Genomic DNA, 19,076 nt, shown 5'->3' with positions numbered 1-19,076 from the left:
GACTGGGGAACTTCTGAGCCCACCCAGCTCAAGCAAGCCCCAGCTGGCAAAGCAAAAGGCCAGAGGAGGACCACACTTCCTCCTTGAGGACCTTGAGGAAGTGCTGAGGCAGAGCAAGTTGTCTTACAATCAAGGCAAATAACAGGATTAAAATTACTTTGATTTCTATTTCCATGGAAATACTTCTAAGCAGATGCATCTTAAACATACACCTTTTGAAGTTCATGGTGGTTCCATTAAAAAAAAAAAATCTGCATAGGAATATTAATCATGTGAAATACCAAGGAAAATTGAATTGGACCCAGATTCAGTTATATTGAGGCCCTCTTCGCTCACTGTAGCTAACCCAGCCAACTGTTATCCTGGGAAGGACCCCCCATCCCCTTACAGCACCAGATCAGATCTGCCTTAGTCAATCAGGAGCCGCAAAAGTGTCTTGAGACAGTCTTTTCCTTTAAAAAAAAAAAAGTTTTCAAAAGTAGTGCCATTTTTGCTGGTCCAATCTAGAACTTTGTCTGTTAATTTAACATTCCCACAACACACGGATTGAAGGAAAGTAGGTTAGCCCTAAACACCACCAGGACCCTTTTCTGCTGAACCTCTTCCCTTCTAGGCTCAGTGGTGATCGGGTTTAAATGTGCACATGACACACAACTTCCTTTTTAAGCATCTCTTACAACCAGGATCCCAGAGTGGATCTATGAAAATGGAATTTGGGGTGCAGCTTTAATTAGAAAGAGTTGCTTTATGGCGGTGTTTTTCAAACTTGTCAACTTTCAGATGTGTGGACTTCAACTCCCAATTCACAGATTCTAGGCAGATTGTTCATAGATGTATTTTAATTTTGTCTTAAATTTTATGTACTGTTTCTTCATACAGATTGACTCACAAAGCACTCATGGCTTGTACTGGTCTCAGACTGTAATAAACTGAATGACTGCCTAACCTTTGATTAACTATAAAATAAGCATAAGCTTTAATTTTATTGTAAACATGGGAAAAGGTCCCCAACAATGATGGCTGAGAATGGCCCTGATGGAAAGGCCAAGAAGGTAACTTGGACAGTATTTGGATTCATTAGCAACAAGAACCTTTCACACTCCTGCCATGTTGTTTGCTAGTTCATCCTCCTTTAAAACCTCGCCCAGACCCAAAAAACAGCTCCAGTCCTTTTTAGCCATGGCTAAGCAAATGCCATACTTCTGCAGATATCCCCAGAGTACAGAGCATTAGCTTTTGTGGTGGACTACAGCAGGGTTCCTCAACCTTGGCAACGTGAAGATGTGTGGACTTCAACTCCCAGAATTCCGGGAGTTGAAGTCCACACAACTTCACGTCACCAAGGTTGAGGAACCCTGGACTACAGTATTTGTGTCCCATATTTGTTTCAAGGGCATTTTTCCCAGGAATTATATCACTGGGTGGGAACTCAAAAAAGAGGCCAAGTTAGACGGTGAAAAAAAGAAAAAGGAAATGCAAAATTCACATCTGCTCTCTCTCTCCAGTGCTGTTCTGCAACGGAGAGACGCGCACACACAAAAATCCTAAAATGTGGTGATGATTTAGAGAGGGCATCTACCCCAAGCTTTAATGACTGAAAAACTGGGGGGCAATCTGGCCTTGCTGTTCACTGTGTGCCAGTGGGTCTCTGTTTGGACTCAACCGCTTTGGAATGCAAGGGGGGTCTAGACTTAGGACCATGTTGGGTAGGTAGGAAGGGTTACTTGCACAGAGCAGTAGCACGCAGCAAAAACTAGAACTTGACTCTTCACCCCCAGTTCTCTCCTACAAATTTCCTGCCCTGGGCCATTATCCAGTCATTTTTGTCCTCCACAGAGTTCTGAGACTGGGGATGAGGAAACAATGTGGTCCTACAAAACAGCTAGTTGGTTGTCATTTCCTAATAGTCAAAATCTGCTGCCTAAGGCAATTGTCTTATTTTGCCTAATCTCAGGGCCACCTTGCCTCCCCCCACTTTTTTTTTTTTTTTTTTAATGTGACCTCCTTCAAATAGGTCTTGACTCCTGGTGACTGCCTGGACAATTCCCTGTGGTTTTCTTCACAATGGTTTTGGAAGTGGTTTGCCACGGTCTCCTTCTTCCTAGGGCTAAGAGAAACAGTGAGTGGCCCAAAGTCACCTAGCTAGATTTGTACCTAAAGTGGGAGACTCACAGACTTTCTAATCCAGTGCCTTTAACCACTTCATCGAACTGGCCACAAATGTTTGTATTCTCTCTCTCTCTTTGTGAATATAGAAGGAAGGAGAAACTGAAAAAGTAAGGTTGAGTAAAGAAAATGGAAATTGGTGGGGGTAGGGGTAGGGGTAGTAAAAGGAGTCAAGGACAGTACTCAATTTCCATGGTACTTTTTTGAAGTTTTTCTTTCCAGCTGTGAACAGAAGAATGACTTGCATGTAGGAAGGAGGCTCAGGGCAGGCTGGGTGTGTCCTTCCCAACAGCTATGAATAGGTGGAAAACTTTTTTAAAAATTTCCCTTGATGGGGGACTTCCTGCTAAAGAGGAAATGAATGGCCAAAATGGGTATTCAAAGATGCATTTAACTGACATGTTTCTCCTGAAGGGCAAAACAGCCCCCCCCCGCTCTCTTGTGTGGTCATGCTGATTAAAAATAGAATTGATCAAACTCCAGCTCTGGGTAAAGGACAATTTCCAAAATCAATTTCATAATTAGGATTTAGAAAACAGGGAACGGATCCAATAGTGAGCTTTCAATCTTTTCCATGATAAAGCAAAACAAATAAAATGGGCCACCCACTATCCATTGATTTATTGATTTTTCTAGATTAAAGAATCCCAAAGACCATCTGAATGGAAATAGAAATAACAGCACCATGTAGATGGAATGAATTAGAAGAATCTAGTATTGTCTTGTTATGACTATTATGGCCTATGGGAAGTAATTATTTATTTAAAAGTAATTCCCTCCCTTTCTCTACCTTTCTGTAACATGTTCAGATGACACGTTTCTGTGTGGTTATCTTAGCCATGTATTTTAAAATTAATCCCTTTTTCTGGGCTCGCATGGCACACTGAATCATAAACTAACTACACGACTGAGTTCACACAACTCATTAGACTAAAATGTGGTTGTGGGTTCAATGTGTCATGCAAACCCAGCCAAAGTTATCCAGATCCAGATATCACATGGAAGCATTCTGAAAGTAACAACTGTGCAGCACAATTTCCTTCACAAAGGAGGCTAATCCCACAGAAAAAGTAAGATATGAAGTATTTATTTATTAATGGAATTTGTCTAATCACTTGAAACCAGTTGGACTCTAGGTCATTTACAGAATTTGCATAATAAAAACAATACAAAATCAAAATAAAGTTAATTAAAATACTAAGGAGAAACTGAAGGCTAAAATATAGAATGATAGAAAATGGTGGGCTATGTCATCCATGATTCCAGGGGCAAGATATTCTGGAGGAGGGGAGCAGCTCAAAGAATCATATGTCCTGCTAGATTAGGGGTCTCCAAACTCTTCAGCTCATCGACCCCTTTGTGAAGTTTCAGATTGTTCATTGACCCTCAAACATTTATTGTATGTAAATAATGTAATAAATACTACTTTAACTAATAGTACTACAAATAATAATAATAATAATAAGAACTCAAGGCCGTTCTCACTGGTGGCGAACCATCCAGCCCTGGGTAATACTGTCTCACCACTAGCCAGCTCACCTTTAGGACTAGGGACTGGCGTAGAGCTCTACAGAAACCCCAAAAGATTAATTGAACCCAATCAACCTTCCATCATTTATTGACCCCACAGACATTTACTGACCCCCTTTTGACCCCGAGCCATTTATCAACCCCTTGGATAGTCCCATCACCCTTGAGGATCAACATTGACTACTTTGGGGAACCTTGTGCTAGATGGACCTTAGCAGGTGCTTCCTAGTTGACTAAATAAGATGGGCAGGAACTTGTGAGGCCCTGAACCACATAGGGATTTAGAGCTAGCTACCAGCAATTTGATTTGCCATCAAATGGAATGATGGGCCTTATATAATGGTTTGGGAAATGCTAACAGGGTCAGAATGACTGTTCTTGCATCTCTGGCCTCTCACAGCCTTAATTTTTTTCAGAAGTGGTTCAAGGCAGCATTTAGAGACATCCCCAGTCAGTCATCTCAACAGCCCTCTGAGGTAGAATAGGCTAAAATATTAAGGCTGGCCTAAACTAGTAATGTTTAAAAAGGCTTAGGGAACTGTTTCAAAATTCTGAAAAAGAATGAATAATTCTAAAGGACGAACAAAGAGAAGAGACTTGAAAGAGAAAGCCAACTGACTGCCTCAAGTTTTGGTTGGACATTTTGAGTGGATATATTATGTGTTGTGATAACTACATTCCAGTTTCCGTTTTCAGTTAATAGAGAGCAAGGTGGTATATGTGTCATAACTAAGTTATGTTGCACAAGTGGTTTTGGAATTGCCAGTAAGTGTTGATGTTTATTAGATTTCCACCACTTATCAGAGTATCATTAAGGTCAAATCATCCTTGATGCAGTCATAATTCTGCAAAACTCCACTGCAAATAAACGTGCTGGATTCTAGGAACTCTTTTGTCTATTATTAAAACAATTGTAGAACATGTGATACATAGCAATTTTGCTAAAGAAAAAATGACAAAATGTTTCACTAAACGTGCTTTAATTGCAGAAGAAAAAGAATAAATACCCAGAAATTCAGTTCTATATAGCTAATACGTGACGTCCAGGACAACCCAATTCTATTTGGAAGTAAGTACCTTTGATTTTAATAAGACTTATTCTTAGAAAGATCTCCAGGATAAACATGTATAAAATTGCAGGCTTAGGTTTCAGATTGCCTTTTTAAAATGACTTGTATACATCATCTTACAAATATCCAGAGATTAACCAGCCAACCTAATTAAAACTCTTTTTTTTTTTAATTCACACACATACAAAACACTCTTATGATCCTGGACATTTTAATTAGATTATTATAAATGGGGCAAACTCTACACTCCACAAGTTGATTCCAGAACCCTTAATTGGGAATTCTAAATTCTAACTTGAGCAAAAACAAATGCTTGTTCACTCTTTTATATAAGTCTCCAGCAGGAGGGTTTTGTGATCTAGTGATCAGTTTTAAAATGAACTTAACCATGTATTGTCTCAGATATTCCAGACGATGGAGCTGTTGTATGATCCTTAAGTTATGAGCTTTTAAATATGTGGTCCTAGTAAGTATACAAATAGAGAGCCAGCTTGGTCTAGTAGTTAAGGCTCCAGGCTAGAAACCAGGAGATCGTGAGTTTTAGTCCCATCTGGCTAGGTGACTTTGGGCCAGTGAGTATACAAATAATGATGTCATTTTTAGTACTGCATATGATCTCCAGTATGTCAGATAGCTTAAATAATATGTAACGGTAACGATGTATATTGTACATGTCTCTAATAAGTGACCAAGGTAAATAGGAATTTGTTTTAAAAGGTTCCACAAGATAACATAATAGTCTTTACCAACAAAACACTAAAGACTCGTTCAGCAAAGACTTGTCACTCTTTAGGACGCCACAAGACCTTTTGTTTTGTTTTTACATTTAGTATTTGTTTGTTTTAAAGTTGGATATAGTATAAGCAAGCTTGTTTGGAACACAGTTCGAAATGAGAATATCAAACTATCCATTACTCAAATTAGGAGTATTCATATATTCAGTACCACCATTCAGTTCCCATTTTCTCATTTTAAGGCAATGTAAATACTGTGAAATCACAATCTTCCTGTCCCCACTTCCCTTCCTCACAACTAGTATTTTAGTGACGTGCTTGTAAAATATCCATGCATACCATTTCACCCACTTTGGATGGGTAAAGGTGGTGTAAACCCAGACATCTTGGTAAATTTGAAATGGGTTGTTTTGACTGCATCTCCCAAGATGGGGAAGTCCTCTGTAGGAAGGTCAGGCTAAATTCATCGCTGCTGGTTTGGCAGGTGAAAACATTTGTGGTCAACTTAAGACTATGACTGTTAAGCTGTTATGGCTGCTGAGTTGGGTGGATGCTGTTTTTTAAGCCAATATATTATCAATAACGCCTTTATTCTATCTTTAATTATGTGTTTCTTTCATATCGATAGATGCCTTAAATACTATAAAAAGGAAGATTATACACAAACAAACTTGAGATACGAGCAATTGGCTCGTCCCTTCCTTTTTCACCTTTAACCACCACTTTCATTTCCTTGATTTTCTTGTGCATGTCGTCTTGTTTATTTATTATTTATTTTTTAAAAAACGATTGCCTCCATCAAATACAGTGTCTCATTCACTGTAAAGCTGTGGCGAAAACCTGCCCAGTATTTTTAATCCAGAGTATTCATAGGTGTGTTTATCTCTTAAAGCTGCTTGTCAAGTTGTTCTTTCACATCCTTTCTCTCTTTCATGTACACAAGAATTGCGTCTCATTTGTGGCTGTCTCCAGTCCCGCTGTGGAATTTAAAAGATTGCAGATAAGCTCCTACATCTTTCCTCATCCATTCTAGTCAGGTCTATTCTGATTGGCTGACAGCCCTTTTCCACCAGACCAATCCTGGCCACCCAAGGTCCCCATAGCAACCTGTAAACTCAACATTGATCAGTTATTTTGCCGATCGCAGGTGCAACACACAAGGTGTCTTTTTCTTTAAGCCAGACCGGTGCCTTCATTTCTGAGCCATTCAAGATGTTCAGTGTCCGGACAAGTAAGAGTGGCCGGGAGTACAGTCCTGGTGTACTTCTTGGTAACTGGTATGAAGACGTGTGCCTCGAAGAGGTAAATAAAAGCTCTGCCACCCCCACCTTGTTCCATTCATGTTTGGTCTTTGTGCAAATCTCAAAAGCCCCATACTGAGCACATTGTGGGAGGGAGAGGTTTGGTAGCAACAACTCTAGGTTTTGCTGTGTGGACATTCAAGTTGACCCTCATAGCAGTGGTCAATGACTTGCTTTATTTCCAGCCTGCTACTTGCCTTTTTTTTTTTTTTTAACCCCAGATCCCATCCTATTCTGCTTCTGCATTATCCTGTGAGTTATTTGGCATATTCCAGAAATAGGAATTTAATTCTGCATACTAAATGTGCATTCTCTCTTTTTGAAAGTGTATTTTTATGTGCCCTTGGCAATTAACTTCAACCTCTGGAAAAGGGCAAAATCTGCTGGATCACCTTCTACTCTGTTGCAAATTATTTTGTACAAGAATTCACAAGAACGGTGTTCCTCAGGCATCCTCACTGTATGTGTCTGCAAAATATTGTCTTCACACATTTGCTCTGTCGTCACATGTGGAGAAACAGAGCCATGTTGGGGAAAACCTCTTCCTATTTCCTGTATGCTCTTGTTTTCATTCTTTATGATGGGATTTGGCCATTTGGGCTGAATTTCCCAAGGTATGAGATTTTATAAATCTGATCATGCATACAGGATGCATGTTCAATGCCATGTTAAACTTTTTTTTTCTTTTAAAAATAGGAAACATTGAAAGATTTTTTATATAAAAGAGAAAAAGGAGAACTACTAATCCAGAAATCACGAAGACTGAAAGATACTCTTTACAAGAAGGTATCACATCACAAAACACTTTTCAGGGTTCCCCCAGTTCTCCAAAAACATGCACTTTCTCCCTCCCTCCCTCAACTTTTCTTCTTTCTTTCTCTTATATACCCAAGCATTCCCATCCCTTCATCAACATGGATATTCTTGGGGCACAGAGCCCTTTACTTTTTCATTCTTTACTCTATGTGGACTGTTATTGTGTTTATAATTCATTCAGACTATACAGTTGGATAATATTTATAATTCTACTGAAAGATTAATTGAATATTTGGATTTTCTTTTGCTTACATTGCAATTAATTTGTTATCACTATTATTATTGTTAGTCATAGCATATAGCAATACCTAGCTGACCTTGTCTGGTTTTGGAAAAGCTAAGCAGTGTTGGGCATTGTTTAGTACTTGGATAGGAGATCCACCAGGACAGCCTAGGGCTTAGAGACTAGGCTGGGAAATTGGGGGGAAAAATCTTCTGAAAAAGGCAGTGGAAAATTACCTCTTTGTATCCGTGAAAATTACACAGACTTGTCCTTACAGTCAGCAGGAGTTGAGAAAAAAAAATTACATGTTATTGTTGTTGATGATGATGACAATGATGATGATGATGATGTCTGGTTTGTTTAAATACCTCACCCCCAAATCAAGGGGTGAGGAACAAGATCAGACTCAACCCCAGCCAGACTGAGTGGCTATGGGTGTTTGGTCTCCCAATGCTTGGTCCTGGACAGGACAGCCATACTCCTTTTGGGATTGGTGCACAACTTGAGGGTCTCCCTGGACTCTCAGCTCCTGCTCATGGAAGGTTGTTACTCAGGTAAAGTTGTACACCAGTTGTGCCCAATTCTGGATCAACAGGCCCTACTCACAGTCACCCATGCCTTGGTCCAACCTCATGATTGGATCATTACAATGGACTCTACATGGGGCTGCCTTGAAGACCACTCAGAAGCTACAGGTAGTCCAGAATGCAGCAGCATGAGACAAGCCTCACTATGCCCATGTAATGGTCCTGCTTTGTGAGCTGTACTGGTTACCAGTTGGCTTCTGAGGACAATTTAAGATGCTGGTTATTATCTATACCAGGGTTCCTCAACCTTGGCAACTTTAAGATGGGTGGACTTCAACTCCCAGAATTCCCTAGCCAGCTGGCTGGGGAATTCTGGGAGTTGAAGTCCACCCATCTTAAAGTTGCCAAGGTTGAGGAACCCTGATCTATACTATAAAGCATTACATGGCACAGGGCCTAGCTAGCTGAAGGACTATCTGTCTCCTGTAATGTCTGCCCACCTTGTGCTTTCCAGCAGAATTGGCTTGCTTTGGGCCCCATCAATTAAACAAGGTCATCTAATGGGAGCCAGGAGGTGGGCTTTCTATGCCATGCCCCTGGCCTTTGGAACAGTATCTCCCAAGAGATCCTCATGGCTCCCACGTTGCTCATTTTTAAATGTTCTTTAAGGAACTGCCTTTTCCCTAAGGCCTTGGGTTAAGATGGATGGGTGAGCCTGTGTGAGTTGCTGTGTATATGGGGGGGGTAGTTTTCTTCCCTTAATAGTCACTATTTTATGACTATTTGTTGTTGTTGTATAGTACTGTTGTTTTTAAATTTTATGAAACCACCTAGAGTTGTTTGAAATGGGGTGACCTAGAAATTTAACAGTAAATGAACAAAACCCATAGGCCTTTGTCTTATACTCCCCCCCCCACCTAATTAAAAAATCAGGTATGCAAAGGATCTCAGCAAATGCCAAAGGAGGTGGGTGTGCATGAGCGACACATTTTATTAGCCACCTTAGTTCTTGCCAGAGCTGAAAGCTGTGGTATGAATCAGACCAACCAACCAACCTATTTATGAACTATCTGGGAAATTTTCAGCTCTATCCTGTATCACTGGTAATAATTCTATAGAGTAGAGAAGATTATACCAGGAATCATACTTCTGACATACAATAAAGGTACTCTGCCCCCAAGCTGCTACAGCTCTTCCGTACCTCAAGAAAAAACTTGCTTATAGAAGCCAGATATTGGAATTGGTATTCTCTGTTCTGATTCACAGGCAATCTCCAAGATTTCAGGCAAGGGCTTTTCCCAGCCTTAGTGGAAGGTGCCAAATATGGAACTAGAGGTTTTTTTGCATGCCCAACTTTCCTTAACTTAATGTAGCTTTTACTATGCCTGAAAGTAGTTATATTTTTCCAAGTTTTAACTGTTGTGAGCTGCCCTGAATTACTTAGGTGAGATGGGCGGCCATACAAATCAAATGAATGAATGGGGAATGCTTTTTGGAAATCTCAGGATTTTCTTTGTAGTAGATGCATATATTAGATTCTATGTATTTTTTTTTTTAAAGGGAAGGTTTAAAAGATGCCACAACCAGAGCTTTCCAAACTCGATGCCTTCCAAAAGACTTCAGATCCCCAAGTACCCATTTGCCCCAGCCACCAAGCCCAATGGCCATGCATTATGGGAAAGGTACCTGAGGGAGGGGGGAACTATGCACAATTATCATCATCTTCCTCTCTCTTCTTACAAACAGGAGCAGCTTTCCATTTCAAAAGATGGATTTATTCATTTTGGAGACACAGTTCTATTTGTGAACCCAGACAGCAGCAGATTCCCAGAGGAAAAAGCTCTTATTACGGGTGGGAATCTGTCCCTGGCTGTTAATCCTGATACATCGATTCTGTATACTGGCAATAAATTGTCAGCCCCATGTGACTTGAGTGCAATCGAAAGTGTGACCCCCATTGGGCGGAATGCATTTCGGATTTTAAGGTGGGACTCTCTGGTAAAAATATTTAACAGTAAGGTGGGCTAGGACCAAGCCTAGGGAACATTGAGTGGGAAAAGCAGCAATGGATGGAGCCCTGATGTCATCATGGGAGGAGCTATGATGATGATGATGTCACACTGAGTGCAGCTATTAGAGTGAACAGGGACTGATGGGAGGGTTAAATAAAACCCAAAGTGTGCGGGGGGGGGGGAGATACTCATTCTCTCCTGACACACTCCTCTCTCCCAAGCAGAAAGCTACAGGAAAGGGGCAATCTTTATCCATGGTCCCAGCTGAACTCTTACATAAAGTGTTTGAATTTGTGCTGAGAGCCACATGAAATTAGCCTGAAGGTCACATGTGGCCTTAAAGCAGTAGGTCAGAGGTGGGCAACCTGTGATTCTCAAGGCCTGCAGCCTTCCAATCTCCTAACTGTGGCCCAAGCATCTAGTCACAATTGCTGAAAACTGACAGCACAGTTTCCCACCATCTTGGGATGGGAAACAGACTGAATATAGTATGAGTCCTAAGACAGACATGTCAGAGCTAGAAAACAAAGAACTCCCAATTCTTCCTCCAAACCTGCCCTACATGTTATATGGACACACCTATTTTATGGGCAGATCTTCTGCCCATTCCTGCTGTAAGTAGCCCAATCCTGTAATATGGAAATGTAGGGAAACACCTGATGATGAATCAACTCTTTGCCATCTCTGATTGGCAGCTGTTTTCCAAGTTTCCAGATGTTTCTCCAGAGTGTTTTTCCACCCTACCTGGAAACACCTTTTTGGGATGGAAGTGAAATCCCTACCACTGATTGGAGATTTGACTCCAGGATTCCTTACTCCTAGATGAGTGCTTAGCAGCATTGTTATTGTAATTTTATCATTTTCAATGGATGTTCCATTTTAAAATCAATTCTTTTGCTCTCTCTCTTACACATACACACACATACACACACACACATTCTCTTTGCTGTTTTTTTTTAATAGCTGCTTCATAGCCTTTATTACTATATAAATGTTAAAAATAAATTCGTAAACAGTGTCATCAACCTTGTGGTCTGAAGCACTTTGAAAGATCTCTGCCTTTCCTTCCCAAAAGGTCTCTTTCTCCCCATTAAAAGTTGGACCATAATCTCTTAGGAACAACTTCTTTTTTTCCCTTCTGGTTAGACTCCCAAGGAAAAACATTTACTGTATATAGAATTAAAGGAGTTGCCTAAAGATAAATGAATGTATTGTATTGCAGTGCAGTGCAGTGCATTGCATTGATATTTTTCCTCTTATTAAAGCATTGAAGGAGAAGCCATGGGGGAACCTGTTAGATTTGGGCAGAATTTTGGCCTTGGAGCAACTGGAGGATTTCAGGATAAAATGGTTAGTGATAAATAACATCATTTTACTAGCAAGCTCCCATGTTTCATTCCAAGAAAAACAATTTTTGGAGGAGCTAATAGGAAAGATATTTCTCAGGAGAACTGGTGTCTGAGACAAATAGACAGGTGTGATTAAAGAGACAAATAATCTGATATCGGATAAAATCACTTAAGCAATACTTTCTGACTTTTATATAGTCCCTAGTCCAATTCAAAGTTACAAACCTACATGCATGGCTGCCATCCTGACTTTTTTTTTAAACCCCCCCCCCCCACCCTCCCTGGAGATGCCCCTGATTGCATCCTTATAGGGAGTTCCCTATTGCTCAACTTCAAAATTTCATTTGTGTCCTGAGCATAACCTTTAGATCAATGTAACTTTGGCAAGGACCCCAGCTTCCAATTCAATATAGTTGCATTTCTATATCTTCTCTCATTCCCTGACGCTATACAGAACCCTCCACGTATCCAGCCATTTGCCTCACATTAGCAAATGGAAGAAGGCGACTTCTGATCACAGAGAACAGTAAATGCGCTGGTATTTTTTTCCTCAATCTTCAGCAATGCTTATCTAATTTCCAGACAAATCACTCCCTTCTGTTTCCATTTCCAGCTATTTCTGGCAAGTGACCATAGATCGTTTCAGAATATGGCTAAGAAATCTTCTCTCCAGCCTGTGTCCCTGACAGATGAACTTTCTTACCTGTGTTCTTGGCAAGCTTCCTTCCTGGATCCACAGTTACGCATGGAGTATGAAGGTTTACCAGTCCCTGTAAGAAAATATCTGTATCTGTAAAGAGAGAAATATCTGTAAAGAGAGAAAGTGAGTGTGCGAGTGAGAATTTTAAGGGAAACCACTCTGAACTTCACTCCTAGCCTTGTTGGTGGACCTGCCTTAAGTGTCTTCTTCAACTTTACCAACTTCATCCAACACTTCCTCAGTTTCCATAACACCACTTTTTCTGCAGCTTTTGGAATAAGCTAATTGTTTCCTGCTTCTGAGCCTTTGTTTCTCAGGACAATATAGATCCAGTTCATGTGTACATATTTTATGCGTCTCACTTTTGGTCATATCAACATCCAGACCTTTCTTGGAGAATAGCTAAGGTATGTGCAATTGCTTGTACTATAGAAGAGGAACAGATTAAAGTTAACATGCCCCCAAATATATGGTCAATATTAGCAGGCTTTAAAAGAGATGTTAGGGTGTGAAGATACTTGTGTACAAAATATGTTTAATGGGAAACATAGATTTCCCCCCTTATTTTATATTCTATGCTTGAACTTTCTGGGCTAGTATAACTTACTGAAATAGCAATTAAAATATGGAAATGTAAACCCATTTTCTCCTTTTTCTAGGCAAATACAAAGGTTGTCGTTGTTCATAGCCATACAAATCAAGCACTCGCAATTCCGAGGACATTCTGGATAAGGTAGGCCCAGGCATATCCAGATTACAACCTGGATTTAACATTTAAATCAGCTTTAATTCCATATCCAAGAATTCTGGAAATTTTCTTGTGAACAGGATGCTGGGCATTTTGTTAGAGACTACTAGCCATTTCGTCTCTTAAGGAACTAACTTGAGTTATTTGTAGAGGCAAGGAAGTGAGTATTAACCAGTTTGCATCTACTGTGTAGACAGGGTCAGGCTTAGAGCAACCTGCAAGTGTTGTGGCTGGTACCGTACACCACCCAAGGTCCCTCATGATAAGGTGGTCAATAAATCAAACATATACATGCATGTGGAGTCCTTGCTCCATGCCACTGTATATAAACAGAGAGCAAACCCCATTCCATTCTAGCACTGAAGATGTTATCTAGCCGGGTAATGAAACGTTTGCAAGAAAACAGCCAAGCTCAGAGAACCCCAAGGACTCCACAGTTCAACCCTGAGCGACCCATATTCTCTTCTATTGATATATATGCATACACAGAGGGTCATGCTAACATTCTGAATCTAAGTTGCTCAAATAAATGTTGACCTCTAAACATAGGCTGGGTTATTTGAGGGACTGCCTCTCCCCAGTCACATCTACTCATCCCATCAGATTTGGCAGAAAGCGCGTGTTGCAGGTTCTGTCCACTAAGGAATGTCATCTGATGGGACCCAGGAGGAAAGCCTTTTCTGCTGTGGCACCCGCCCTCTGGAATATCATTGCCCCTGAGGCCAGACTGCCCCTGTCCTTACTGGCTTTGCCATCTGGCCTGAGGATCTGGTAGTGTGAAGCCTACGAAATGGCTGTACTGTTAGTGAGACTGATTGAGCTCTCCCACAGATCATTTTTAATTGTTTTAATAGTTTTTAATTGTTTTAATGTTTTAATGGTCATTTGTTGTTATGATTTTGGTTATTTTTGTATCGTTATTTGTGTTTTTGACTCTGTAAGCCACCCAGAGTCATGTATATGAGATGGGCAGTTATATCAATCAGACAGACAGACAGACAGATAGATACCAATCCAGAGCAGGTATACAAGTCTTCTACTTTCCAGACTATTCTTACTATTATTTTATTGATCTACAGCTTTGTTACTATTATTTTGTTGATCTACAGCTCTAGAGTCTAGAGCAGTATACAAGGCAGTAAAAGCAGAGAAACGCTATACAACAAGGCTTCTCAAATTAGCAATACTACAACCTCCTAAAATCATAAATGAGTTTGCGTGATCCCCAAGAAAGAAAACTAAATGATAAATAATAAATAAAACTGTTCTGGTTGTTTGGTTTTATTAAGGACATACTTTGGAAAAGAATGCGAAGTCAACTGCCACACTTATCTGAATTCCCATAAAGCTGAAGAAAGCAAGAACTACTGGATAATAGTCACTGGGAATCCTAGTGATGAATCAACTACGATGTTAGATCGACCAAACCCTCCATCCGAGGAGATTAGAGCACAAAATAGAGACCTTTATGCAGAGTCCTAACTCTCAGAATGAAAAATTAAGCTTCCTGCTTCGTTAGTGCCCCCATAAAAGAAAAACAGGAGAAAACAACATGATGATGATGAAGAGGAGGAGGAGGAGGAGCAGCAGCAGGAGGAGAATGAAGAAGGAACTAAAGGTATATTGAAGCATGTTTTAAATAGCAGTGTGAACTGAATAACTTTCAAAATAAATAATTGCAATCCTGAATAAAATGTTGGTAAAACAATTCTCTAACCTGGCCTTTTCTTTTATGTATCTTTGACCCTCTTTCTTCTTGACCGCAGGGTGGCAGCATTACTTTATAAGAAGCATCCTCCCTCTCTCTCTCTCTCTCTCTCTCTCTCTCTCTCCCTCTCTCTCTCTCCCCCTCTCTCTCTCTCTTTTTTAAGAATGTTTATTTTACTCTAACGACTGAAAGAAGATAAAGCTACATCAGGCTTTCTCTACTGGGCAACTTCTAGATGTGTTGGCGCTACAGCTCCCAGGATTCCCCAACAGAAATCTGAGAATTCAGGGAATGGTTGTCCAACCGTACCTAGAGAGTGATCAATTGGAGAAGGCCTATGAAACCCCAAAATAGTGCTTTCCTGCCCCACCCCTGGGCTGCCAGCCAGTTGGCATAAAGAAGTGAGGGTGGTGGAAATATTCATAGGAATGAATTAGCAATGGAAAGGATGCTTGATGTACCGTCTCCTTCTTTTTCTTCATAGCAGGAAAACAAAGCAGTTTAAAAAGAAAGAAACATGTCCTTCACTTATTACCAGTTATTGTGATTCACTTATTGCCAAACTGTAACAAAACAGTCAACAACTCAAAGAGTATTTGGGGAAGGGGGTAATATGACCTTGTAAATGCTGGATGAACTGACAGGTTCTTCATTGTCTAAAACGTGGCCTTGAGGAGGCCAGCACGTGAAGTTCATGTCAGTATCACTGTGGTGTGTGATACAGATGTAGGTGGTGTGCGGAGGGTTAAAGAATTTTGCAGGACAGCATTCATGGAAACAGAAGCACTCTACCCCCTTTTTACCCTTTCATTCTCCTTGTCAAGCCACTCATCTGCATTGCTATAGAAAACAAAGGCATGAATATGGAACTCCCTGCCTCAGGAAAGTAGCAGGCCATTCTCCTCATTCCTTTGTTAGGAAGTCTTTCATTCTACAGGCAAAGTCAACTGTGATGGCAGTTACCCACTCCATCTGCAATCTTCTTTTCTGTAATATTTTTTTACCTTGGTTTTGTTTCCTTTTAATCAGTGTTAAATGTCCACTGGATTTTAAGAGCTCCCCAGGGCGTGTTGTATGCCCTGGAAGGGCTGGATAGAAAGTTTTAGATAGATAGATAGATAGATAGATAGATAGATAGATAGATAGATAGATAGATAGATAGATAGATAGATAGATAGACAGTCAGTCAGTCAGTCAGTCAGTCAGTCAGTCAGTCAGTCAGTCCGTCCGTCCTCCGGGAACATGCCTGAAACAAGTCTGCGGCTTTCTATGCTCTCAGTCTCCCCTTCGCTGAGATCTTCTAAAGCCAGTGTTCCCATGTTGGACTGAAAATCCCGTAATTGGCCAAGGAGACTGGGGTGGGGGAGGTGGGAAGCTGCTGGAGAAAGCTTCTCTCAGGCTTTTGTGAACTTGGAGCCGCTTCCGTAAATGATTCATTCAAAAATAAAAAACCTGGAAAGCATTTACTTTCTGGCATTGCTATTGAAGGATGAGCTGTGCTTTTGAGAGTAAATTTATGCAGACAAATTCCTGCTTTCTGTTTGCAGATATATCGTTGGGGGGGGGGTCGTCCTTCTGACGTATGTCAAGATACCCCTGCCACACATGGAAACTTGGAGCAAAACTGAACAGAGATGGACCACCCAGATCAAGGATCAATGTAGCATATCAAGATTTCTGCAGGAGTGATTGCACCGTTCGCTCCCTCTGAATATGCCCCATTGGCTAAAATCATCCTCTTCTCTTCCCAAAAGGCAGCACTGTGCTGAACAAAGATTAAGTCCAGCCCTCTGTCCCAATTGGCTGGAAGATGCTCTTTGCAGTACCAAATGCAGAGATTTTATGAAAAGCAGAGGGTTGCTCTTTAAATCGGTCTCCTTCCCCTTTCCAATTCTCCTTTATAGTGTTTTACTCAGTTTTACTGACTAAATGATGATTGCATAGCTAGTCCCTGGCAGAGAACATTAACCTGTGTGATTTTCTACCACATTTCATTCAGTTCTATTTAATGAAAGGGAACCTGCTTTTGATATTTCTTTATGAGAAGAGAATTGTGGTGGAATTTATATGGATGGGGCAGGGGTGTTTTTCCATTTGTTTAGGGCTGAAGTGGCCAAAGGATGGGTGTTAATCTCTTCTCTTTCATTCTACGAGCCTTCCTCCAGTAGTCTGTACCTACTCAGGTTTCCATTCAGTACCATCAGGAAAGAACTCCTATTGGGCTTTTTCAGGTTTGGAAGTATCGATAGGCTACAAGAGTGATGGAAAAACATATCACAGAAAATAGCGGCCACAGTAGCCCCCTGTGCCACCTACCACAAGGAACTCAGCTGAAAAACACCAAGAAGAATTGTTCAGAAATGTTCGAACAATCCCAGAGTAAGGTAGGAACATAGAAGCCTCTTTCACGGGAGGACGAAAACATTTGAAAAATTGCAAGGCAGATATGAGAACACCATTTGCTCTAGCTCTCCATTTGAGAAAGACTTTGGCATGCTCTTTTCCTGTTTTCCCCCTGGGGTAGATATGTCAGTTGACCTGTCCTTCCTTGAAGAGTAGGCAGAAGAAAAGGATAATCATAGTAGGGTTCTGTACTGAATGCCAAACAACCATCATCATAAAGGTCCTCAATGTTTTGGTCTAATTTACTCTATTTTGGAGCTTTGAAAGTAATGACAACCGTCCATTATTCAGCAAATAATACTCAAGATTGGACCCCAACAATAGCATCAGCAGCCTGAAAAACCAATCAATTCAGTACTGGTTTGACTGAATCCATAAAGCACTTATTTCCCCCGGGTCTACTTCCACTGCAGAATTTTGCTTTGCTCTCCCCATCACTGACCAGAGTCCTCAGTGTTCTGCTCCATGACCTACTGGGCTTCAACTCAGTTAATCCACCATTCATCTTAGTTCCTGGTGGGCGTGTTTGCCTGCCTATCTTTCTTTCAGGACAGCTTTCCTAAACCACCTGTGTTAGATTACCATTAACCATGGTGGCAAAGGATAGTAGGAGAAGTTCAATACATCTGGAGGACATCATATTGGGGATGATTTCCTTAAAGCAACTGGCAGTTTGGAGCATGGAGCATGGAGTTAAAAGAAGCCATCTAGAGTTCTAGTCCCTCAAAGTCTAACCTCATGTTCAGCATAGGAATCCAAACTAAAACATTCTTAACAGAGGGTTGTCCAGCCTCTCTTTGAATGCACCCAGTGAGGGATACCCTTGATGGGCTGGAAAACTATAACAGGTATCCTTGTTCACATGGCTATCATTTGACAAATATATTTCTCTTTCCATTCATACCCACTTTTGAACCCCAGACTCTACTTCACAGGGCTAGCTCCAGAAGGTAATCAGACTGCACATTCATCCATCTCTAAAGAACAGAAAGCCCAATCCACTTCATTTCCACTTTGCCCTGAATATCTGGGGTGAGAAAAAGCAGCCTGAGAATTCCCAATTTGCATCTCCTGCCATTTTCAATGTAGGGGATCCACCAGGGCTTCAGTAAACCCCACCCCCAAATCTTGCAGCAAAGTCAGGCTGATTCATACAGTCGTCATTATTAGAGCTGTCCCCCCCAAACCCTGAGATAGATTATGACTTCAAAAAGGACTGTGAGAATTGTGGATGCATATTTTTCAAAAGGGAAATAGCACCTATGTACCATAAGCTTTCTCTATTTCCTTTTTTAAAAAGTGCTTGTACCAACTTGAAGGTTGTTTTTAGCTTTGTTTTCTATAGGCCATAGATAGATGAAGTTTTAACTCAAGCATCCCTTGGAATGGACACTTAGATGTTGCCCAAACTTATTGTAGGACTGACCAAAGGAAGAGAGATTTGTATAACATGGAAGTACAAGAAGATGGGGACTGGTCATTTGCAAAGTATATCACTCTGTGTGCAAGAGAGAGTACAAGCATGCTCAGTCTACCCCTGCAAGCAATTATTTTTTTTTTCTGAACAAAGAATTCATTCATCAGGCATACACACGCACATTCAAATATCCCAAGGCTTTCCCCCCACTCCCTAAAGTCCAACTTGAGCCGGCAACATTGATTTATGCTGAACATTACGCCTCTTGCATAACTCTACTGCAAGCTGTTTAGTTTCAAGGACTCCCCATTATATACAGTCACAAACTGGGCTGAAAACTGTTCTTGTTCAACAGGAGGCAATGAGCCCATT

At 40.8% G+C, this 19,076-nt stretch overlaps 1 protein-coding gene across 2 annotated transcripts; it reads left to right on the top strand.

Annotated features, from left to right (window-relative positions):
- Window positions 1-2,720: 2,720 nt before the first annotated feature.
- CFAP161 (cilia and flagella associated protein 161) lies at window positions 2,721-14,869 on the top strand. Of its 2 annotated transcripts, XM_007432756.4 has the most exons (8): window positions 2,721-4,765; window positions 6,679-6,802; window positions 7,498-7,587; window positions 10,114-10,352; window positions 11,645-11,729; window positions 12,342-12,500; window positions 13,088-13,161; window positions 14,466-14,869. In XM_007432756.4, the coding sequence occupies exons 2-8, from the start codon at window positions 6,713-6,715 to the stop codon at window positions 14,656-14,658; spliced, it is 930 nt and encodes a 309-aa protein (XP_007432818.1). In that variant the 5' UTR covers window positions 2,721-4,765; window positions 6,679-6,712; the 3' UTR covers window positions 14,659-14,869. The 2 variants fall into 2 exon arrangements, with proteins under 2 accessions (XP_007432818.1, XP_088004766.1); XM_088148640.1 differs by lacking the exons at window positions 2,721-4,765; window positions 7,498-7,587 and having other exon boundaries at window positions 4,789-6,802.
- The last annotated feature ends 4,207 nt before the right edge of the window (window positions 14,870-19,076 follow it).

The sequence above is a fragment of the Python bivittatus genome, unplaced genomic scaffold, assembly GCF_059951505.1.
Source record: "Python bivittatus isolate LINGU-HERP-01145 unplaced genomic scaffold, Pbiv_v1 ctg000530_np1212, whole genome shotgun sequence".
Lineage (NCBI taxonomy): Eukaryota > Metazoa > Chordata > Lepidosauria > Squamata > Pythonidae > Python > Python bivittatus.
The sequence above is the reverse complement of the archived record's forward strand: the minus strand, read 5'-3'. Positions and strand labels throughout refer to the sequence as shown.